Source organism: Palaemon carinicauda, chromosome 2 (genome assembly GCF_036898095.1).
Source record: "Palaemon carinicauda isolate YSFRI2023 chromosome 2, ASM3689809v2, whole genome shotgun sequence".
In the NCBI taxonomy this organism is placed as follows: domain Eukaryota; kingdom Metazoa; phylum Arthropoda; class Malacostraca; order Decapoda; family Palaemonidae; genus Palaemon; species Palaemon carinicauda.
The window spans coordinates 42,268,254-42,292,832 of record NC_090726.1 but is presented as its reverse complement, the minus strand read 5'-3'; the positions used below and the strand labels follow the sequence as shown (position 1 = coordinate 42,292,832).

Sequence of the window (24,579 nt, the reverse complement as noted above, 5' to 3'; positions counted from 1 at the left end):
CTGGATTCAAGGCCAGATGAATCACCCTACGAATCCATGCCGAGATGGTGTTCTTGGTGACCCTCCTCTTAGTCTTCCCTGTGCTGACAAATAATGCTAGCACATGAGGACGGACTGCAGCTGTTCTTTTAAGATATAGCCTCAAGCTCCTTACTGGGCATAGTAAGAGATGGTCTGGGTCATCTGTTACAGAACGGAGACTAGAAATCCGGAAGGAGTCGAACCGAGGAGTCGAACGGAGGATCCGCTACCCCAGGATTCTGAGTCTGAGCAATAAACTCAGGGACGAAGTTGAACATTACCTCCCCCCATCCCCTTGAATGGGCGATGTCATACGAGAGACCATGAAGTTCGCTAACACGCTTGGCCGATGCCAAAGCTAGTAGGAACACCGTCTTCCAGATTAGGAGGCGATCTGATGCCTGGCATAATGGTTCATAGGGAGGTCTCTTAAGAAACCTGAGAACCCGAACCACGTTCCATGGAGGAGGTCTCACTTCCGACTGAGGGCAGGTAAGTTCATAACTACGTATGAGTAGAGAAAGTTCTAGCGATGAAGAAATGCCCATTCCTTTCAGCCTGAAAACTAGACTCAAGGCTGAGCGATAGCCTTTCACTGCCGAGACTGAAAGGCGCATTTCTTCTCGCAAATACACGAGGAACTCCGCTATTGTTGGAATAGTGGCATCGAGTGGAGAGATACCCCTTCCACGACACCAACCACAGAAGACTTTCCACTTTGCCTGGTAGACTGCTGCAGATGACTTCTGCAGATGTCCAGACATCCTGACAGCAACTTGCTGCGAAAATCCTCTCACAGCGACGAGATGCTCGATAGTCTCCAGGCATGAAGTCGTAGCGAAGCTACGGCTTTGTGGAAGATGTTGGCATGTGGTTGTCTGAGCAGATTGTGCCGTGAAGGGAGTTTTCTCGGTAGCTCCGTTAGGAGTTGCAGAAGGTCCAGAAACCATTCCGCGTGATGCCATAGCGGAGCTATGAGGGTCATTGAGAGATTGACCAATGTTCTGGTCTTGTTGAGCACCCTCCTCATGAGACAGAACGGGGGAAAGGCGTAAACGTCGATGTTGTCCCACTGTTGTTGGAAAGCATCTTGCCAGAGAGCCTTGGGATCTGGGACTGAGGAGCAGTACAGCGGAAGCTTGAAGTTCAGGGCTGTTGCGAACAGATCCACAGTCGGAGAACCCCACAAAGTCAGGACTTTGTTGGCTACTAGATGATCCAAAGACCACTCGGTACTCACTATCTGAGACGCTCTGCTCAGAGTGTCGGCGAGCACATTCCTTTTGCCTGGAATGAAGCGTGCCGATAGTGGAATCGAGTGGGTTTCAGCCCATCTCAGTATCTCTACTGCAAGATGGGATAGCTGCTCCGAAAAGGTACCTCCTTGTTTGTTGATGTAACCCACTACTGTGGTGTTGTCGCTCATCACCACCACAGAGTGACCCGCCAGGTATTGTTGGAACTGTTGAAGGGCCAGGAAGACGGCCTTCATCTCTAGATTTATATGGAGGTACTTTTCTGATTCTGACCACAGGCCTGAAGTCGTGTGGTGCAGTACGTGGGCCCTCCACCCTTTCTTTGAGGCGTCCGAAAACGGCATCAAATTCGGGGGGAGGACGAGAAGATCCACTCCTCTTCGTAGGATCTCATCTGTCACCCACCACTGGAGGTCTGTCAGTTCCGCAGGTCCCATAGGGATCAGGACGTCCGGGGAATCGTAACCTTGATTCCACAGGGACTTGAGTGGCCACTGGAGGGATCTCATCCTGAGGCAACAGTTGGGAACTAGACGAGCCAATGATGAAAGGCGACCGAGGAGACGTACCCACGATTGGGCTGGAAGTTCTTCTCGTCTGAGAAAAGGGCTTGCGACCTTCCTCAACCTTGCTATCCTGTCGTCTGATGGGAAGGCTTTGTGGAGATTGGTGTCTATAATCATGCCTAGATATACCAGTCTTTGAGAGGGAAGCAGAGAGGACTTCTCAAGATTTACCATGATCCCCAGATCCTGGCAAAGTCACAGAAGTTTGTCCCGGTGATGAAGAAGGGATGACACCGAGTCTGCTAGGATCAACCAGTCGTCCAGATAACGGAGGAGACGGATGCCGATCCTGTGTGCCCACGAAGATATTAGGGTGAACACTGGTAAAAATGTTATTTTCATTAGTAAAATAAATTTTTGAATATACTTACCCGATGATCATGTAGCTGTCAACTCCGTTGCCCGACAGAAATCTACGGTCGGGATACGCCAGCGATCGCTATACAGGTGGGGGTGTACACAACAGCGCCATCTGTGAGTAGGTACTCAAGTACTTCTTGTCAACAAGAACTCAATTTTCTCCTCGGTCCACTGGTTCTCTATGGGGAGGAAGGGCGGGTCCTTAAATTCATGATCATCGGGTAAGTATATTCAAAAATTTATTTTACTAATGAAAATAACATTTTTCAATATTAATCTTACCCGATGATCATGTAGCTGATTCACACCCAGGGTGGTGGGTGGAGACCAGCATACATGTTAACAAAGAAGCTAAGTATCCCGTATTTCATTTTAGCAGTTATTCAAAATAACAAACATAAAATAAATAAGTACCTGGTAAGGAAGTCGACTTGAACTATTACTCTGCCTTTTTTAAGTACGTCTTCCTTACTGAGCCTAGCGGTCCTCTTAGGATGCTGAACGACTCCTAGGTGCTGAAGTATAAAGGGCTGCAACCCATACTAAAGGACCTCATCACAACCTCTAACCTAGGCGCTTCTCAAGAAAGAATTTGACCACCCTCCAAATCAACCAGGATGCGGAAGGCTTCTTAGCCTTCCGTACAACCCAAAAACAACAATAAAAAGTATTCAAGAGAAAGATTAAAAAGGTTATGGGATTATGGGAATGTAGTGGCTGAGCCCTCACCTACTACTGCACTCGCTGCTACGAATGGTCCCAGGGTGTAGCAGTTCTCGTAAAGAGACTGGACATCTTTGAGATAGAATGATGCGAACACTGACTTGCTTCTCCAATAGGTTGCATCCATAACACTCTGCAGAGAACGGTTCTGTTTGAAGGCCACTGAAGTAGCGACAGCTCTAACTTCATGTGTCCTTACCTTCAGCAAAGCAAGGTCTTCTTCCTTCAGATGAGAATGTGCCTCTCTAATCAGAAGCCTGATGTAGTAAGAAACTGCGTTCTTAGACATCGGAAGAGAAGGCTTCTTGATAGAACACCATAAAGCTTCTGACTGTCCTCGTAATGGCTTTGACCGTCTAAAATAGTACTTAAGAGCTCTTATTGGACAAAGTACTCTCTCTAGTTCGTTCCCCACCAAGTTGGACAGGCTTGGGATCTCGAACGACTTAGGCCAAGGACGGGAAGGAAGCTCGTTTTTAGCCAAAAAACCGAGCTGCAAGGAACATGTAGCCGTTTCAGATGTAAAACCTATGTTCCTGCTGAAGGCGTGGATCTCACTGACTCTTTTAGCTGTTGCTAAGCAGACGAGGAAAAGAGTTTTTAATGTGAGGTCCTTAAAAGAGGCTGATTGGAGCGGTTCAAATCTTGATGACATTAGGAACCTTAAAACCACGTCTAGGTTCCAGCCTGGTGTGGACAACCGACGTTCCTTTGAGGTCTCAAAAGACCTAAGGAGGTCCTGTAGATCTTTGTTGGTGGAAAGATCCAAGCCTCTGTGGCGGAAAACCGCTGCCAACATACTCCTGTAACCCTTGATCGTAGGAGCTGAAAGGGATCTTACGTTCCTTAGATGTAACAGGAAGTCAGCAATCTGGGTTACAGTGGTACTGGTTGAGGAAACTGCATTCGCCTTGCACCAGCTTCGGAAGACTTCCCATTTAGACTGATAGACTCTGAGAGTGGATGTCCTCCTTGCTCTGGCAATCGCTCTGGCTGCCTCCTTCGAAAAGCCTCTAGCTCTTGAGAGTCTTTCGATAGTCTGAAGGCAGTCAGACGAAGAGCGTGGAGGTTTGGGTGTACCTTCTTTACGTGAGGTTGACGCAGAAGGTCCACTCTTAGAGGAAGAGTCCTGGGAACGTCCACTAGCCATTGCAGTACCTCGGTGAACCATTCTCTCGCGGGCCAGAGGGGAGCAACCAACGTCAACCGTGTCCCTTCGTGCGAGGCGAACTTCTGAAGTACCCTGTTGACAATCTTGAACGGCGGGAACGCATACAGGTCGAGATGGGACCAATCCAGCAGAAAGGCATCCACGTGAACTGCTGCTGGGTCTGGAATCGGAGAACAATACAGCGGGAGCCTCTTGGTCATCGAGGAAGCGAATAGATCTATGGTGGGCTGACCCCACAGGGCCCATAGTCTGCTGCAAACATTCTTGTGAAGGGTCCACTCTGTGGGGATGACCTGACCCTTCCGGCTGAGGCGATCTGCCATGACATTCATATCGCCCTGAATGAACCTCGTTACCAGCGAAAGCTTTCGATCTTTTGACCAAATGAGGAGGTCCCTTGCGATCTCGAACAACTTCCTCGAATGAGTCCCTCCTTGCTTGGAGATGTAAGCCAAGGCTGTGGTGTTGTCGGAGTTCACCTCCACCACCTTGTTTAGCTGGAGGGACTTGAAGTTTATCAAGGCCAGATGAACTGCCAACAACTCCTTGCAATTGATGTGAAGTGTCCTTTGCTCCTGATTCCACGTGCCCGAGCATTCCTGTCCGTCCAGTGTCGCACCCCAGCCCGTGTCCGATGCGTCCGAGAAGAGACGGTGGTCGGGGGTCTGAACAGCTAATGGCAGACCTTCCTTGAGAAGAATGCTGCTCTTCCACCACGTTAGCATAGACCTCATCTCTTCGGAAACAGGCACTGAGACCGCCTCTAGCGTCATGTCCTTTCTCCAGTGAGCAGCTAGATGATACTGAAGGGGGCGAAGGTGGAGTCTCCCTAACTCGATGAACTGGGCCAGCGATGATAGTGTCCCTGTTAGACTCATCCACTGCCTGACCGAACATCGGTTCCTTCTCAGCATGCTCTGGATGCATTCTAGGGCTTGATTGATCCTTGGGGCCGACGGAAAAGCCCGAAAAGCTCGACTCTGAATCTCCATACCTAGATAGACAATGGTCTGGGATGGGACGAGCTGGGACTTCTCTATATTGACCAGGAGGCCCAATTCCTTGGTCAGATCCATAGTCCATCTGAGATTCTCCAGACAGCGACGACTTGTTGGAGCTCTTAAAAGCCAGTCGTCCAAATAGAGGGAGGCTCTGATGTCTGCCAAGTGAAGGAATTTGGCAATATTCCTCATCAGTCTGGTAAACACAAGAGGTGCCGTGCTTAGGCCAAAGCACAGGGCTTGGAACTGGTACACAACCTTTCCAAAGACGAACCTTAGGAAAGGTTGGGAGTCTGGATGGATGGGGACATGAAAGTACGCGTCTTTCAGGTCTAACGAGACCATCCAGTCCTCCTTCCTGACCGCTGCTAGGACCGACTTCGTCGTCTCCATCGTGAACGTCTGCTTGGTGACAAATGCATTGAGAGCACTGACGTCCAGCACCGGTCTCCAACCTCCTGTCTTCTTCGCTACCAGGAAGAGACGGTTGTAGAAGCCCGGGGATTGATGATCCCGGACTATGACCACCGCTTCCTTTTGTAGCAAGAGCGACACCTCTTGTTGCAACGCTAGCCTCTTGTCCTTCTCCTTGTAGTTGGAAGAGAGGTTGATGGGAGATGTAGCTAGAGGGGGACTTCGGCAGAACGGAATTCTGTACCCCTCTCTTAGCCACTTCACAGACTGAGCGTCTGCACCTCTGCTCTCCCAAGCTTGCCAGAAGGTCTTGAGTCTGGCTCCCACTGCTGTCTGGAGAGGAAGGCAGTCAGAACTTGCCTTTTGCGGACTTGGAACCCTTCTTGGATTTGCCACGGTTACTGTCGGCACGGGTACCTCCTCTGCTGGAGGTTCTGCCACGAAAGGGCGGGATGAACCTAGTAGCAGGTGTGTCTACTGCTGCAGGGCGGAAGGGTCTAGGCACGGAAGGTAAGGTTTTAGCCTTACGTGCGGAAGATGCCATAAGATCATGGGTATCCTTCTGGATAAGGGAGGCAGCCATCCCCTTAATCAGCTCCTCCGGAAACAGACGCTTGGAGAGCGGAGCAAACAACAACTCTGACTTCTGGCAAGGAGTGATACCAGCCGATAAGAAGGAGCAAAGATGTTCTCTCTTCTTAAGCACTCCCGACACGTACGAAGCCGCAAGCTCACCAGACCCATCCCGAATGGCTTTGTCCATGCTAGACATGATCAGCATGGCAGAGTCCTTATCCGAAGGGGAAGTCTTTCTGCTTAAGGCTCCCAAACACCAATCGAGAAAGTTGAAGATCTCGAAGGCACGAAAGACTCCCTTCAACAGATGATCCAAGTCAGAAAAGGACCAGCAGATCTTCGATCGTCTCATAGCCAGCCTGCGGGGAGAGTCAACCAGACTTGAGAAGTCGCCCTGGGCAGAGGCAGGAACTCCCAAGCCGGGTTCCTCTCCCGTGGCATACCAGACGCTCGACTTGGAAGCAAGCTTGGTAGGAGGAAAGATGAAAGCAGTCTTTCCCAGTTGCTTCTTGGACTGCAACCACTCTCCCATAACCCTCAAAGCTCTCTTGGATGAGCGTGCGAGAACAAGCTTGGTGAAGGCAGGAGCAGCAGACTGCATGCCCAGAGCAAACTCGGAGGGAGGAGAGCGAGGGGTTGCAGACACAAACTGTTCAGGATACAAGTCCCTGAACAAGGCAAGGACTTTACGAAAGTCTAAGGAGGGAGGCGTAGACTTGGGCCCTTCAAAGTCGGAGTGCGGTTCATCCAAATGTGCAGCTTCGTCATCTGATACTCCATCATCCGAAAGCTGAGTAGGAGGTGGCAAAGGCAGAGCAGAAAGCTGAACGGCTGAATCCGGCAGTACGGGTGCATGCGTAGCTGCTGCGGATCCAACATCATGCCGCTGCTGGTCAGTCTGCGAGCTGGCAACAACAAAAGCAGAGAGCTGGTGCGTGGGAGGGGTTGCGGTGGGTTGCGGAGCATGCTGTATGGTATGCGGAGCATGCTGTATGGTATGCGGAGCATGCCGCATGGGTTGCGGAGCATGCCGCATAGAGTCAGAACCCGGCAGCTCTACAGCACCTTCCCACTGCTGATGCGGTAGCTCATGCATGTCAACGGATGGTGCGACAAGAACATGCGTCTGGCAGAGTGGACTGCGCATCGGTGGTGGAGCTCTCACAGGTGGAGTGTGGGAGCAGGCAGCCGCAGTATCTGCTGAGCGCACAACCTCGGCGGGTTGTAGGTTAACAGGTGCAGTGTCAACCTTCTCAGCATGATACTCCTGCATGAATGCCGCAAGCTGAGACTGCATAGTCTGCAGCATGGACCACTTAGGGTCTACCGTGGTTGGAGCAGCAACAGACGGAGCAGTAGCCTGTTGTGGAACCACCCTACCTCTCTTGGGAGGTGTGCAGTCATCGGAAGACTGCGGCAAGTCCGAACTGACCCAGTGGCTACACCTGGGCCGTTGGACTCGCTCGGAAGGGACCTTACGTTTGAGCGGTCGTGAAACCTTGGTCCATCGTTTCCTCCTGGAAACTTCTTCCACAGACGAGGAATGTAAGGGCTCATTCGTCTGTTTGTGGATGGGACGATCTTTGACAGATACGTCCGCAACCACTGAGGATACATCCGTGCGCTGATCAAGGCCTGCCGAACCCTTTGGTCCTTCGACATTGCTTCTCCCCTGGGCTTGGGAGCTTGCAAGAGGTCCCGGACTGGGAGGACGACTGGCACGCACAGATGTACCCTCATGCGCAACACTGACACTGACACTTTTCACATCACTAGCACTGATAACACTTCCCACTGCACTTTTCGCTTTCAGCTCTTTGACATCTGCCAAAAGCTGATTACGGTCATTAGCCAATGACTCCACTCTGTCACCGAGAGCTTGAATGGCACGCATCATATCCGCAGTGGATGGCTGAGCACTAGTAGCAGGTTCGGGAGTCACCACTACAGGGGAAGGAAAAGGTTGAGGGGCATGGGGAGAGGAAAAATCCACAGAGCGAGAAGAACTCCTCCTGATTCTCTCCTTCTCTAACCTACGTGCATTTTTAAGGAATTCGTTAAAATCGAATTCCGAAAGCCCAGCGCATTCCCCACATCGATCTTCCAATTGACAGGATTTACCCCTACAATTGGAACAAACGGTGTGAGGATCTATAGAGGCCTTCGGAAGACGCCTAGCACAAGTCCTAACGCTACACTGCCTGTACTTAGGGACTTGAGACTGGTCAGACATCTTGAATTGTAGAAGTAGTCAAGGGGGAATTCCAAAATCTAGCAAAGTTCGTTAACAATTAATCCAAATTAATTCCAAAAGCTTACTAAGCTAATGATAAAGCTTCCTGAATAGCGAAGGCTAAACTCTAGAGTGAATACATCACCAAATCGTGAACAACAACTCCAGAATCAACAGCGTATCCAAGTAGGTCTTGCCGGCGGCACGACAGAGGAAAAATTGAGTTCTTGTTGACAAGAAGTACTTGAGTACCTACTCACAGATGGCGCTGTTGTGTACACCCCCACCTGTATAGCGATCGCTGGCGTATCCCGACCGTAGATTTCTGTCGGGCAACGGAGTTGACAGCTACATGATCATCGGGTAAGATTAATATTGAAAAACCTGTGGTGCTGTGGAGAGACCGAAACACAGCATCTTGAACTGGTACTCTTTGTTGTCTAGGCTGAATCTTAAGTAATTCCTTGAAGACGGAAGCTAGGATCTGGAAGTACGCGTCCTTTAGATCCAGTGTACACATGAAGTCTTGAGGTCTCACTGCTAGTCTGACCGTGTCTGCAGTCTCCATGCTGAACGGAGTTTGTTTGACAAACTTGTTCAGGGCCGAGAGGTCGATGACTGGTCTCCAGCCTCCAGACGCCTTCTTTACAAGAAAGAGTCGACTGAAGAAGCCTGGGGACCTGTCGAGGACCTCTTGGAGAGCGCCCTTCTTCAACAGGGTCTGGACTTCAGCCTGAAGGGGTTGCCCCCTTGCTGATCCCATGGCAAGGGAGCTCAATGACACTGGATTCGTCGTCAGGGGAGGTAGAGATGTTGTGAACGGGACGCGATATCCCTGACTGATTACGGAAATCGTCCGGGAATCGGCCCCGAGTTGTTGCCACCTGTCTGCGCAACTTTGTAGGCATTCCCCCACTGGTGGACATGCAGGGGGACTGCCAATCCTAGCGTTTGCGGCCTCGGCTGCTCCCTCTAGGATTCTTACCTCCTCTGAAGGACTTTTTGCCTTTCCTATCCTTGACAGGAAAGGGTTTAGACACCACTGTCTTCGCTGCTGCCGTCGGTTTCGTGGTCTTGGTCAGACGGGACTGCTGGGGTGCTGGAGGCTTATAGGGCTTAGATGTCAATGCCCTATGAAGGAGGGAGTCTTGGTGGGACTTCCTCCACCTCTCAGCGGCCTGTTCCACATCCTTAGGCTCAAACAGGTTCGTTCCTTCTAAGGAAGAATGCCTGAGCCTATTGATCTCGGTGCTAGGGACCTTCTGATGGAACCTCTCAGCCACCGCATCCCGACGTTTCAGGATGGTGTTTGCCCACAAGTTCGAGACTTGGTGGGCCAGAAACTCGATCGTGCGAGTGCCTGAGAGGAGGAACGTCTCCATAGCTTTCCTGGTACGTCCTTTGGAGAAATCCTCAGAGCGAGACCTGCCGGTTGGAGAGTCTCTCAAGAGGTACTCCCCTGGTAAGCTCTTCTAGCGAATGGTGGAGAGGAAGAGCAAAACAAGGCTCCTCTAAGATCTCGAAGTACCGCCTTTGCTGTACGCGAGGAGGTGGAGAAGCTTGTCGCCGGCACTGGAACAGTTGGAGGAGGACAACTCGGAGAGCTGTACAGCGATCTTGTCCCTGATACTCCTAACCCCCTGAGACCAGGGCAGAGCCGCACTGGCCTTGGCAGGTTTTTGAGTGCCAAATACGTGGTCCAAAACCATGTCCTTGCCCTCTCGAGGAGGGATCTCTGGGTCGGCAAACCCATTGAGAGCCCTCATTAGAGTCAGAACTTGGCCAAAATGCATGCTCTGACTCTTGTAGTTCTCCTCCTGACGTCGGACTTGCAGCGAAGTCTCGTCCCCAAAGGCTCTTCTTGGGGAGATTCGCGGACGTTCTCCGAATGGCTAGTTGGCTCCGTCCTAGGTCTTGTAGAGAATTTTAGTACCGTCTTCGAGTCCTTCGACTCCTTCCTGGGAAGGATGATAGACTCCAACATAGACGGTGGCAAGTTCTTTTCAGCCCCTACCCGGGAAGACTTCTCAGCGCGAGGTGGGGTTTCCCCATTGGTGCGATGGGGGAACGTCTCACCTCACGTGATTCCCCTGAGGACGGGAAGTACTCGTCCGACAGGGAAGGAGAAAAAGTCTGGGGGGGTGAAGGAACCTGCCTCGAAGGCTTGCGTGGAGTCAACTTAGCTCTCGGAGAAGCTACCACGTCCGGAACTCCTCTTTTTCTCTTCAGAGGAGTAGAAACAGCCAAGGATATATGGCCTAATTCAGAGAGAACAGGCTTGAAAGCCTGCGTAACCGCTCTGATTACAGCACCGAACCATGGTTGTTGGCTGACAGTCGCGCTGTCAGACACTCCCTCTGGAGGGACAGGGATCGACGGATCCCTGGGAGGAGTTCCCAAAGGTGGGTTCACCTGAAAAGAAAAAGGGATCCTGGACCTTTCTGGATGTTTCCCTTTCGCCGCAATGCGTGCTGTTATGGGTTTGCGGGGAGGGGAATGCGGCGATGGCGACCTTGCCGTGCGTTGTCCCGCAGCCTCGCACGCGGGAGGGTATTGAAGCTCGCGCGGGGGCGCGTGATGGTGCTCGCGCGATGAAGAATACCCGGGGTTGCGCGGGAGACTAGTGGCGCGCGCAGGAGACTGCTAATGCGCGTGCAGGCGATTGCGAGCGTGCAGGAGAATGATGGCGCGTAGGAGCGCGCGGGGGAGACTGTGGGCGCACAGGAGAGTGCGCAGGAGACTGATGGCGCGCGTGTGTGGGCGCGCAGGATCAGGGCGTTGAACACGCGGGCGCGCGGACGAGTTCGCGCGCCCCAGCAGATGTCATAGGGCGCGCGCGCAGGATACCCCTGTCGCGCGGGCGCGCAGTTGAAGCCTGTGCGCGTGGGCGCGCGTCAGCATGGTGGTGCGCAACTGCAGGAGAGAATGGGCGCTGGCGCATATCCTCGTGGGCGCGAGTAGGAGACTGCGCGTGTTGGCGCGATGGCGAGCGCTGGCGCCCTGGAGACAGCTGTTGGCACGTTGTTGAGCATAGGAGAAGTCACCTAAGACTTCCCAACAGCGCCCAGATCTGAAGATCGTGAGCGCGCAGGAGAGATGATCGCTGTGCGTGGGCGATGGCACGCAGGAGAGTGCTGGCGCGCCGGAAATCGCTGTTGTACAGAAGAGCGCTGGCGCGTTGGAGAGCGCTGACGTGTAGGAGGTTGCTGGTGCGCAGGCGGTTGATGGCGCGTAGTAGCGCGCTGACGCGCAGGTGAGCGTGGGCGCGCTAGCTCAGGCAAAGCCTGGCGTGCAGGAGAACGTTGGCGCGTATGCCTATCATCGGAATGGCGCGTGAGGGAAGTATGCGCGCGATGGCGCATACTCCCTTGATGCCCCTTATTAGGGTTTGATGCCTGACGAGCATGAAAGTCAGGATTTGTTGGCGCGTAGCGCGCATCAGCCCTCAGGAACGGAGACATCAGGTTGGCAGGTCTGACGGGTGGAAGGTCGACGTGTCCTTTAAAAGGACGATCTTCCACTGAAGGGGATTGCGAACGATCCGCTGAGAGGTCCAGGACCAGAGCAGGAACAGTCGGTGATCGCTGAAGAGGCTCCTCTGCGGTGGACTGCAACGAAGATGACGAACCAGAAAGGCGCCTCCTCACCGCAGGTGAAGGAAGGCCTCTCTGGCGAAGAGGAAGGTAAGCTTTGCGGCGGATGCGCCCTCTGGGGGCCGTTGGATCAGCAAGCTGACCTTCTGCAGTCCTCCGAAGAAGAGTCTCTGTAAGTGAATTCTCCCGAGGGGGAGAAACACCAGCAGGAGAGACTGTTGGACTTAGTTTCTCCCTCGTAGGTTGAGCAGGAACGGGAGAAACTAAGCCTTCAGCTACTGCGGGATTTGAAGAGGCAGAGATATTAGGAGATACCGCACTGGATACCTCTGACACCACAACGTCGACAATCGACAGAGGATCAACCTCTGCCGCGGTCGTCGATTGCTTGACAGCGACATGAATGTTCCGCAGGGGCGGTCGGGTAATCCAGGGCAGGTGCACATAATCGCAGAGGCCAACTTCACACACAAACCTGTCACGAAGAACAAGCAAAAAAAGCATTTATGGCTGCCAATGAGCAGCGAGGATGAAAGCGGACACGTCCGACTTCCATCCGAGCCGAGGGCAAAGTGAGCTCAAGCACAGGTGTGTGAGGGGGGTGGGGGGGTGGGGGGGTGGGGGGGTAGTAAACCCTCGTTAAATTTTAATGGCTCGTCATTTCAGCTACGCCGAAAGTAATACCCCTATTAAATAGCGTGGTTTGTATTCCAGTTACGGAACAATTAGCATTTAATAATAATAATAATAATAATAATAATAATAATAATACTGTAAAACATTTTGAATAAAAATTACTAATTTGTATAAAACCCATAACTTATGCTACAGCTTAACTGTGTGGTACACAAAATACCAGACACCCTATTTCTTGTTAAGTGAAATTGATACATATCTCTACAGTACTTATGCCAATGGATCATTAGTTCTAGTAGCTGACCGAATCATTTTTTGTGGTCTGGATAATTGCATAGCAAAAAGTAGGGTTGGAAAATGGGAGCTTTAATCACAGTCTAAGTAACGAGAATGCAAGAAACAAAGACAGTATTTATAATAAAAACAGAATCCTAAAAATAAAATCTACTATTTCCATACTCACCAAACATTCATTTTGCTATACTATACAGTACATGTACATTTTTCAAGCTTAGTTAAAAAACTCAAAATCAGACTAGTAGTGCGTAGATATGACTGACCCTACTATCTAATACATTGTGAAATAAACCTGCACTAAATGTTCTTTAGTCCATCATCTTCAAACCGTCATTCTCGTTTGTCCCCATTAATTGTGATCCAATTTGCATCTATCGTCTAAGTAAACCAACTGGCAGAAGTCCCACCAATTTTCTCGGACAGCATCAATAATGTTTAAAACTCTTCTAGAAGGTTAGGTTAAAATCAATGCCAGATCTTTGCCCAGGCAGCCTCTATAGTGTTTACAATGCTTCCAAAAAGCTAAAATTACTGCCAGATCTTTTCTCAGGCAGCCTCTATAGTGTTTACAATGCTTCCAAAAAGCTAAAATTACTGCCAGGTCTTTTCTCAGCCTCTATAATATTTACAATGCTTCCAGAAGGCTAGAATTACTGCCAGATCTTTTCTCAGGCAGCCTCTATAATGTTTACAATGCTTCCAAAAAGCTAAAATCAATGCCAGATCTTTTCTCAGACAGCCTCCATAACATTTACAATGCTTCCAGAAGGCTAATAAGGTTGAAAACCACTGCCCTAGGAGGAGAATGAGGAGAATTATCTATTAATTAGAGGAAGGAATGTCCTTTCTGGCATTCAAGGAAAATGCCAGAAAGGACAATCCTTCCTCTAATTAACAGAAGATTCTCCTAATCCTCCTCCTACTAGGGCAGTGGTTTTCAACCTTCTTAGCATTCTGGAAGCATTGTAAACATTATAGAGGCTGAGAAAAGACCTGGCGGTGATTTTAGCCTTTTGGAAGCATTGTAAATGTTATAAAGGCTGCCCGAGCAAAGATCTGGCGGTGATTTTAGCCTTCTGGAAGCGTTGTGAACGTTATAGAGGAGCCTTTGTATATCAGCGGCCAGTTGCTCCAGTGTGGATTAAAAATGGACGTCAACTAACCTAAACCTTCAACCCTAACCTAACCTACAATCCGTGTCCTTACCTACTTGCTTAATGGGGGGGGGGAGGGTTAACGCCCCCTGCGACCCCCTTACACTGCCGTAATTTAAGTTAGCTACAATAATACATACAGGTGGCCGCTTTCATGCATACACCTCGCCCTAACCTATCCTATAAATCATGTCCTTACCTACTTATCTCACTGGGGGGGGGGGGGTAGCCCCCCCCTGCGAACCCCCCTACATTGTCGTATTCTAAGTTAGCCGTAATCATACATAGAGGTGGCCGTTATCATACATATACCCAGAGTTGGAGAAGTTAGGTAACATTATTTAACATATATTATATTATAGGTTCGGTCAGGATAAAATTTTAAGGTAATAAATAGAGAAATATATTCAAATATACCCCACAACTCACTATTGCAATTTCCTGCAGGAAGCCGTTATCATACATATACCCAGAATTGGAGAAGTTAGGTAACATTTAACATATATTATATTATAGGTTCGGTCAGGATAAAATTTTAAGGTAATAAATAGAGAAATATATTCAAATATACCCGACAATATTGCAATTTCCTGCAGGAAAAAAAATTCTTAATCACAACGAAAACATCGCGTTTCATACCTGAATCAAGTGACGTTTTAGGCCTTCTAAGAATTGTACATGCTTCATTATGGATTAATTGTGGGTAATACTTATATATGGAGTTAATTTGCTTTCCTAAATTCCTTAAGTTGTATCAACTCATCCCACATCAAATTCAAGCACTAGTGTTTGAAGTTTGACCTTGAAAACATTATCAGTCATTCTAGTTCAAGCGAATTTTCCATCTTAAAGTGCGCCATGATTTCATGAATTATATAATTATGCTTTTTCTTGAGGGGATAATACTTATACATGATTTTATTATGATTTTTTTTATCAAAATAATTAATTTTATTCAGTTCATAAAATCTTGTAAACAAAACTTCGAGGAAGGCAGGGTTACCAGACTATCATACATGAACCTTAAAATTATCGTTTTTTAAACCAAAATTATCGTACACACTTTGAACAAGTTTATTAAGGAGTAACATATATAGCTTATTTCAAGGTATTTTAGTATAATTGCTTAATCAAACACACACACATACATTGTATATACCTTAGGTATGTATCGTACATCGTACCGGACCCAAAATAATCGTACATGTACGATTATTATCGTACGAATGGCAACCCTGGGGGAAGGTTTTTATCCCATTCAACCTTGATATCAGTTGGGATAATACCTTGCTATCATCAGTTTTGGCAACCTTACGTGGTCAGTTTGGACTTTTTAACTTCTTCTAATCTTATTCTTACTATTGGATTAACCTTATTTTACCTGTACCATAAATAAACTAATAATGATATTCCTAATCTTTACTTTTATCCCCCTCAACCTTGATATCAGTTGGGATAATACCTTGCTATCATCAGTTTTGGCAACCTTACATGGTCAGTTTGGACTTTTTAACTTCTTCTAATCTTATTCTTACTATTGGATTAACCTTATTTTACCTGTACCATAAATAAACTAATAATGATATTCATAATCTTTACTTTTATCCCATTCAACCTTGATATCAGTTGGGATAATACCTTGCTATCATCAGTTTTGGCAACCTTACGTGGTCAGTTTGGACTTTTTAACTTCTTTTCAACGCATTGCATTACTTATATATATATATATATATATATATAACCAGATCTCTGCTAAGATTGTGCAACATACCTACACTTATGTGTAGTTTCATTAACTCTTATAATTTTGGGGATAAAAATAAATGTTCTATAATATCTTCTCCATCTTTGCAAAGGTCACACACATCTACATATTTTCCCGTGAATTTTGCTTTAAGATTGAGCATATTTAATCTTGCCTTCTTTACAAGAGTTGCCTTATCCAAATTTATTTTTCTGATATATGGCTGTGGGCCATTTCTTTCTATAAATCTTATTTTTTTTCATAACTTTCTTCTTTACTTCAATATTTTCTTCTATCTTTTTCATAATTCTTATCTTGATTTTTTTTCAGGGTCCTTTTCCCCCAAATTCTTATTTCTTCAACTTCCATCCCACATTTTATTATTATTATTATTATTGTTATTATTATTATTATTATTATTATTATTATTATTGTTATTATTATTACTTGCTGAGCTACAACCCTAGTTGGAAAAACAGAATGCTATAAGCCTAAAGGCTCTAACAGGGAAAATAGCCCAGTGAGGAAATGAAATAAGGAAAAACTACAAGAATTCTAAGAATAATAATAAGATTAAAATAAGTATTTCATATATAAACTATAAAAAACATCACACTAACAAGAGGAAGAGAAACAATATATAATAGTGCACCCTCGAGCAAGAGATCACCAACCCAAGACAGTGAAAGACCATGCTACAGAGGCTATGGCACTAATCAAGACTAGAGAACAATGGTTTGATTTTGGAGCGTCCTTCTCCTAGAAGAACTGTTTACCATGGCTAGAGAGTCTCTTCTACCCCTTACCAAGAGGAAAGTAGCCACTGAACAATTACAGTGCTGTAGTTAACCTCTTGAGAGAAGAAGAACTGTTGGGTAATTTCAGTGTTGTTAAGTGTATGAGGAAAGAGGAGGATGTGTAAAGAATAGGCCAAACTATTCAGTGTATATGTAAGCAAAGATGAAATGATTCGTAACCAGAAAAGAGAGGGATCCAATGTAGTCAAGCCTGGCCAGTCAAAGGACCCAATAACTCACTAGCGGTAGTATCTCAACTGGTGGCTGGTGTCTTGGCCAATTAACCTACTGCCTGCAACAGCACTTCCCACAGGGTTCTTTTTTTTCCAACTGATCCTCAATTATCTCTCTTACAAGTCTCTTTTCATTAGTTTATGATAGTACGTAAGAGCCATGATTATTTATATTCTATTCTGCAAGACACTGGTCATATTCCTCTTTCTGCAATGGATGCTCCAATATGTAGTACTTATAGGTTGCTCATACATATTTCTTATTATCTTATATTGAAGATTTTCCAGGTTTTTCATATCTTTTTCACTTATTTCCCACCAGGTCTCTACATTAGCAAAGAGTAGGATTTTCTTCTTGTTTTTTCTATTATGTTTCTACATTTCTATTTGTTTATTCGTTCGTTCTACACTAGAGTATATTAATGCCTTTTTTTTTTGTATGTGCAGATTCTTCTAGAATCAGAAATCAGAACTTCAGGATTATTTTCTCTTGCATTTTTAGCTCCTTCAGCCTTCAGCCTAACCAGGGACTCAACCGAGTTCAGCTGGTACTGCTAGGGTGCCACAGCCCAACCTCCCACATTTCCACCACAGATGAAGCTTCATAATGCTGAGTCCCCTACTGCTGCTACCTCCGCGGTCATAAAAGGCACCAGAGGAAGCAGCAGGGCCTACTGGAACTGCGTCACAATCGCTGAAGGAACGTAGAGAGTAGAGGTCCCCTTATATGTTTTGTTTCATTGTTGGTGTCGGCTACCCCCCAAAATTGGGGGAAGTGCCTGGGTATATGTATGATGTATGCATTTTCAGCTTAAATTAGACCCTTCAAAATTGGGAATAGTGACTGGAATGTTGTTCGTGCAAATTAATATAGTCAGTTGAAAATTGGACAGAGTATAAAAAAAAAAAAATGTGCTGCTTTTTCATAACATCATAACATAAGATGACAAACCACTATAGCCAATTCCTTTTAGTGAGGCAAGTTTTGCACCGACTCGCAGGGGTACCCTTTCAGCTCGGAAAAGTTTCCTAAAAGCTGATTGGTCGGAAGTATATTTATCCGACCAATCAGCCATTAGGAAACTTTTCCGAGCTAAAAGGGCACCTCCGTGAGTCTGTGCAATTCTGCTTCACTGAAAGGAAATTACTATAAAAGACCAAATAAGGGAACCATATGGGGAATGTTGGGAGAAAACGTCTTATGGAAATATGCAATAAATATTACAGCAAGAAAGTGTAAAAAGCAAGAACTTAAAAGGGAAATAAAAAGTAAAGTGGTAAATTAAATAGAAAGAAAAAATAGAAGAATAGAAAACAGAGATGACCAAACTGAGGTTTGTGAATAGAACAGCTAAAGAATGTAGAAATAAGTTTAGGTATGCTGAAAAATCCTAGCAGGGATCTGGCTGCATTTATAGATAGGGCAATGAATATAAAAGAAGAGTTTAAGAAGCCCAAACTGATTACCACAACAGGTTGCCAAAACTGATGATAGCAAGGTGTTATCCTATCCAATTTCAAAGTAGAAGGGAATAAAAGTAAAGATTGTGAACCTCATTATGATATTAATTTATTTAAGGCACAGATGATATAAACTTAATAATAAGAACCAGGAACCAGGAACCATGAAAACAAGGTTGATTATGATAGAATTAAAAGAAAAATATTAGTAACAGGAATGATAAGGATAGGCTTCGTGTGTTGTGTAGTGAAGCAGATGATACTTCGGAGAATATGTTTTCCTGTAATGAATTAAGAAAAATTTAGAAGTAATGGCATAGAATTGGGAAATTTGGAAACACCAAATAAAGATTTTGCTCGGTATATTAGAAGCAAAAGTGTGTAAAATGTGTTGTCTGTGTAGGATGTAACTAATGATAATATATTTTCTGCAGATCGCAGCACTTGGCACCTAAGACGCTTCTAGTAGTGAGAGAGAGAGAGAGAGAGAGAGAGAGAGAGAGAGAGGGGCCAATACAGAAAAGTATTGCGTTTTACAAAAGTCGCAAAACAATTACGCATCGTTTCTTTAAACCAGAGACTTATTTACTGTAACGCTGGATGATCTGAAAATGAATAATTTCATTGTCTAAAATAGTACACGATAAATGTATAATGACACATCATATAACAAAAGTTAGAGCCTGGGAATTCATTTTGTGGTGTTTTTTTTAAGAGACTTTACAACAGACGATTCATAAGACCTGTTTCTGAATCTCCTGTGTCAACCGAGTATGACCATCTCTCTCTCTCTCTCTCTCTCTCTCTCTCTCTCTCTCGCTGAGGGTGTCACGAATATTAACATCAATGCGGAGACGACAAAGACTAGTCTCCCACTTTCGGGGCATCATGATTTATTTCATGATTTATAGCATTCGTTATTTCTCTCATCTCATTTTCAACCAAATTATCACAATGTTGTTGCCAATTATCATAAACCAAATTTGGGGCATCATGATTCATCTCATGATTTATAACATTTTTTTCTCTCATTTCATTTTCAACCAAATTATCATAATGTTGTTGCCAATTATCATAAACCAAATTTGGGGCATCATGATTTATCTCATGATTTATAGCATTCTTTATTTCTCTCATCTCATTTTCAACCAAATTATCATAATGTTGTTGCCAATTATCATAAACCAAATTTGGGGCATCATGATTTCTCTCATGATTTGTAGCATTCTTTATTTCTCTCATCTCATTTTCAACCAAATTATCATAATGTTGTTGCCAATTATCATAAACCAAATTTGGGGCATCATGATTTCTCTCATGATTTATAGCATTCTTTATTTCTCTCATCTCATTTTCAACCAAATTATCACAATGTTGTTGCCAATTATCATAAACCAAATTTGGGGCATCATGATTTATCTCATGATTTATAGCATTCTTTATTTCTCTCATCTCATTTTCAACCAAATTATCACAATGTTGTTGCCAATTATCATAAACCAAATTTGGGGCATCATGATTTATCTCATGATTTATAGCATTCTTTATTTCTCTCATCTCATTTTCAACCAAATTATCACATTGTTGTTGCCAATTATCATAAACCAAATTTGGGGCATCATGATTTATAGCATTCTTTATTTCTCTCATCTCATTTTCAACCAAATTATCACATTGTTGTTGCCAATTATCATAAACCAAATTTGGGGCATCATGATTTATAGCATTCTTTATTTCTCTCATCTCATTTTCAACCAAATTATCACAATGTTGTTGCCAATTATCATAAACCAAATTTGGGGCATCATGATTTATCTCATGATTTATAACATTCTTTATTTCTCTCATCTCATTTTCAACCAAATTATCACATTGTTGTTGCCAATTATCATAAACCAAATTTGGGGCATCATGATTTCTCTCATGATTTATAGCATTCTTTATTTCTCTCATCTCATTTTCAACCAAATTATCACAATGTTGTTGCCAATTATCATAAACCAAATTTGGGGCATCATGATTTATCTCATGATTTATAGCATTCTTTATTTCTCTCATCTCATTTTCAACCAAATTATCACAATGTTGTTGCCAATTATCATAAACCAAATTTGGGGCATCATGATTTATCTCATGATTTATAGCATTCTTTATTTCTCTCATCTCATTATCAACCAAATTATCACAATGTTGTTGCCAATTATCATAAACCAAATTTGGGGCATCATGATTTATCTCATGATTTATAACATTCGTTATTTCTCTCATCTCATTTTCAACCAAATTATCACAATGTTGTTGCCAATTATCATAAACCAAATTTGGGGCATCATGATTTATCTCATGATTTATAACATTCTTTATTTCTCTCATCTCATTTTCAACCAAATTATCACAATGTTGTTGCCAATTATCATAAACCAAATTTGGGGCATCATGATTTATCTCATGATTTATAGCATTCTTTATTTCTCTCATCTCATTTTCAACCAAATTATCACAATGTTGTTGCCAATTATCATAAACCAGATTTGGGGCATCATGATTTATCTCGTGATTTATAGCATTCTTTATTTCTCTCATTTCATTTTCAACCAAATTATCACAATGTTGTTGCCAATTATCATAAACCAAATTTGGGGCATCATGATTTATCTCATGATTTATAACATTCGTTATTTCTCTCATTTAATTTTCAACCAAATTATCACAATGTTGTTGCCAATTATCATAAACCAAATTTGGGGCATCATGATTTATGTCATGATTTATAGCATTCTTTATTTCTCTCATCTCATTTTCAACCAAATTATCACAATGTTGTTGCCAATTATCATAAACCAAATTCTTAATGCTAGGGAAAAAAATCATTACAGAGAATGGGATACCTTTTTGGTAGCAACTCAGCTTTAGCCTTTATTTTTTGTTTTTTTGTTTTTGGCAATAATTAAATCTGACTTCTCATTTCCAGAGACATCTACGTGTGCTGGAACCCAACAAAATCAAACTGTTAATCCACTTAGTTTGATAATAAAATGCCACTCTAAAATCTTTAAAACTAAAGGGTTACTGGAATTTAAAACCTTCTAAAGCTTGTAGGACACTTATTGCATCACTAAAAATGGTATAATTGCCCCCTTCTCTTTTAACGATATTTTCTCATTATTATTATTATTATTATTATTATTATTATTATTATTATTATTATTATTATTATTATTATTATTATTATTATTATTATTACTTGCTAAGCTACAACCCTAGCTGGAAAAAGCAGGATGCTATAAGCCCAGGGGCTCCAACAGGGAAAATAACCTAGTGAGGAAAGGAAACAAGGAAAAGATTAAAGTATTTTGAGAAGAGTAACAACATTAAAATAAATATCTCCTATATAAACTATATAAACTTTAACAAAACAAGAGGAAGAGAAATAAAGATAGAACAGTGTGCCCGAGTGTACCCTCAAGCAAGAGAACTCTAACCCAAGACAGTGGAAGATCATGGGACAGAGGCTATGGCACTACCCAAAAGTAGAGAACAATGGTTTGATTTTGGAGTGTCCTTCTCGTAGAAGAGCTGCTTACCATAGCTAAAGAGTCTCTTTAGCTAAGGTAAGGGTAAAGGTGTATAGTTTCAGTTCCAGTTCCATCAGAATGGATACTCACCAGCACGTCAGCCGGGGAGACCCAATCCCCTACTGTGGTGCCCAACCACAGCAGTGGCCTCCCCAGTAAATAGCTTTTAAACTCGCCGTTCCGGGTGGGGATCGATCTGCTGCCACGTAAATGCTAGGCGAACACGTTACCACTGTACTAGTCAGGAGGCCATATATCTATTACAGGATAAGAAAAAAAAATCTGATAATTTCACCTTTCTACTTCTAGACTTAAAGCATCTTGCTTTTCCAATTAGGGTTGTAGCTTAGCTAGTAATAATAATAATAATAATAATAATAATAATAATAATAATATTATTATTATTATTATTACTATCCAAGCTACAACCCTAATTGGAAAAGCAAGATGCTATAAGCCCAGGGGCTCCAATAGGGAAAAATAGCCCAGTGAGGAAAGGAAATAAGGAAATAAATAACTGAAGAAAACAAATTAACAATAAATCATTCTAAAAAAAGTAATGTCAAAAGAGATATATCATATATATACTATTAACAATGTCAACAACAAAAATGTCATATATAGACTATAAAATAATGATAATAATAATAATAATGAAATCGAAGTCTTGTATATAACGGCTTAGCTAAAAAAAAAGAAAGAAAAAAAAAAAAAACGTAAGGCATATTCTCAAAACCGTATATCTTAAACATTTCAATAAAATAAAACCTTACACGTCTATCTTCAAAAGTATTTAAACCCAATTCAGTAAGTCTGCCTTCATATGACATGTGTTGTAATACTAAAACCAGCATAGTTACCCCTCCCTGTACTTTTTTTAGTTTTATCATATAGGCCTAATCTTATCTTTCTCCAGATAGGACGACTGAACCTGTACACAATACTCGAGGTGGATTGGGGTTCGAAAAAAAAAAAAAACTTTTATACAATATAATAAAAGATTCCTTATCTACAAAAGAAAATGTCCTCTTGGTCATATCCAAAATATCACCAGCTTAAGCTTCTGACGTATCAGTGTGTATTGAAAATGCCAGATTATTCCAACCACCTAGGGCAGTGTTTCTCAACCTTTTTTAAATGATTATTTTATTTCCAACTAATTGATTACCCCATTGAACATATACACGGTAACATCAAATGTTTTTTTGCAGCCTCCTGATGAACTGTATGGATCATGTAGCCAGCTATTGGCTGCTTATAGTTAAGGATCCAAAACAAATGCAAACTTTTCCATTTTAATGGATATCAAAATGAACCATCATCAGTGCAGAATATTCAATGTAACAATATTAATAGATACTCTTTTTAGTAACGACCTCAAACTTTTTACCTCTCACAGTAGATTCATAACCTCTATTCATCTTTCCTACTTGTAACTCTTTACATTTGTTTTCATTAAAAAATTCTTTACATTTGTCTTCGTTAAAACCTCGTGGTAGTGTCCTTGCCTTGTGTTTGCCAGACTGGGGTTCGAGTCCCGCTTAGACTCGTTAAGTTCCTCTGGTCGCTGCAACCTCACCATAGTTGTGAGCTAAGGATGGGGGGGAGGGTTTGGGGGGAACCTATAGGTCTATCTGCTGAGTCATCAGCGGGAGCCTATAGGTCTATCTGCTGAGTCATCAGCGGGAGCCTATAGGTCTATCTGCTGAGTCATCAGCGGAAGCCTATAGGTCTATCTGCTGAGTCATCAGCGGGAGCCTATAGGTCTATCTGCTGAGTCATCAGCGGGAGCCTATAGGTCTATCTGCTGAGTCATCAGCGGGAGCCTATAGGTCTATCTGCTGAGTCATCAGCGGGAGCCTATAGGTCTATCTGCTGAGTCATCAGCGGGAGCCTATAGGTCTATCTGCTGAATCATCAGCGGGAGCCTATAGGTCTATCTGCTGAGTCATCAGCGGGAGCCTATAGGTCTATCTGCTGAGTCATCCCAAGCCATTGACTGGCCCTACTTGGTCCTAGCTTAGATGGTGAGGGAGCTTGGGCGCTGGTCATACATAATATGGTCAATCTCTAAGTCATTATCCTGCTTGATAGGGTAATGTCACTGTTCTTTGCCTCTGCCATTCATGAGTGGCCTTTAAACTTTATACCAATTTTGAGACAATCTAAAGAATTTATGTCATTTAGCAACACTTCCAGATCGACTAGAGAAACAATGCGATGGTATATATACCTTTCAGTCATCTGCCAAATTGTTAAATTTTATCTCAGATACATCTGGCAGATCATCAATAGAATAGAGAATAATAGACCTACAGGCAAGTACCAGTTAGGCCTACTCTTCGTTTCCTGTCCATTAGAAAACTCTCTATAGGTTGGCCAGGGCACCAGCTGCCCGTTGAGATACTACCGAAAGTAGGTCGAGGACAGTGGCTCCTCAACATCCAAATCTCAGTAATAATAATATTTCCTTAACTCTGTAAGACTTAAAATTTCAGATGTGATCCTGGACAGAAATTTTTCTTTTGAGAAACACATTAGGTCTGTATCTTCTTAAATTGCACAAAAAATTGGTATTTTCGGTGATCAAACTATGATGAAGAAGTGTTTTAATTCTTTCATTCTACCTTGTTTTGAGTATTGTTCTCCTGTCTGGTCTTCATCTGCTGATTCTCGTCTTAATTTATTGGAGAGGAACTTAAGATCAATCAAACTTCTTATTCATGACCTATATATTAATCTCTGGCACCATCATTCAATTAGTTCAT

General features: G+C 43.9%; 2 protein-coding genes across 2 annotated transcripts in view; both read right to left on the bottom strand.

Moving 5' to 3' along the window:
- The window catches only part of LOC137624184 (uncharacterized), a 29,906-nt gene extending 15,043 nt beyond the window's left edge, over nt 1-14,863 (bottom strand). Inside the window, exon 1 of the mRNA XM_068354713.1 lies at nt 14,641-14,863. Within this exon, the coding sequence (XP_068210814.1) occupies nt 14,641-14,688 (48 nt within the window). The 5' untranslated portion in view covers nt 14,689-14,863. The remainder of the gene's footprint in view (nt 1-14,640) is intronic.
- A 4,237-nt stretch (nt 14,864-19,100) lies between these two features.
- Nucleotides 19,101-20,924, bottom strand: LOC137616242 (asparagine-rich protein-like). Its single transcript, XM_068345861.1, has one exon. It carries the CDS (start codon nt 20,922-20,924, stop codon nt 19,101-19,103), a length of 1,824 nt encoding a protein of 607 aa, XP_068201962.1.
- Between the last annotated feature and the right edge of the window lie 3,655 nt (nt 20,925-24,579).

Excerpts from the sequence above, each read along its gene's own strand:
- LOC137616242 (XM_068345861.1), bottom strand. The coding sequence starts at position 20,924 with ATGAGAGAAATAACGAATGTTATAAATCATGAGATAAATCATGATGCC.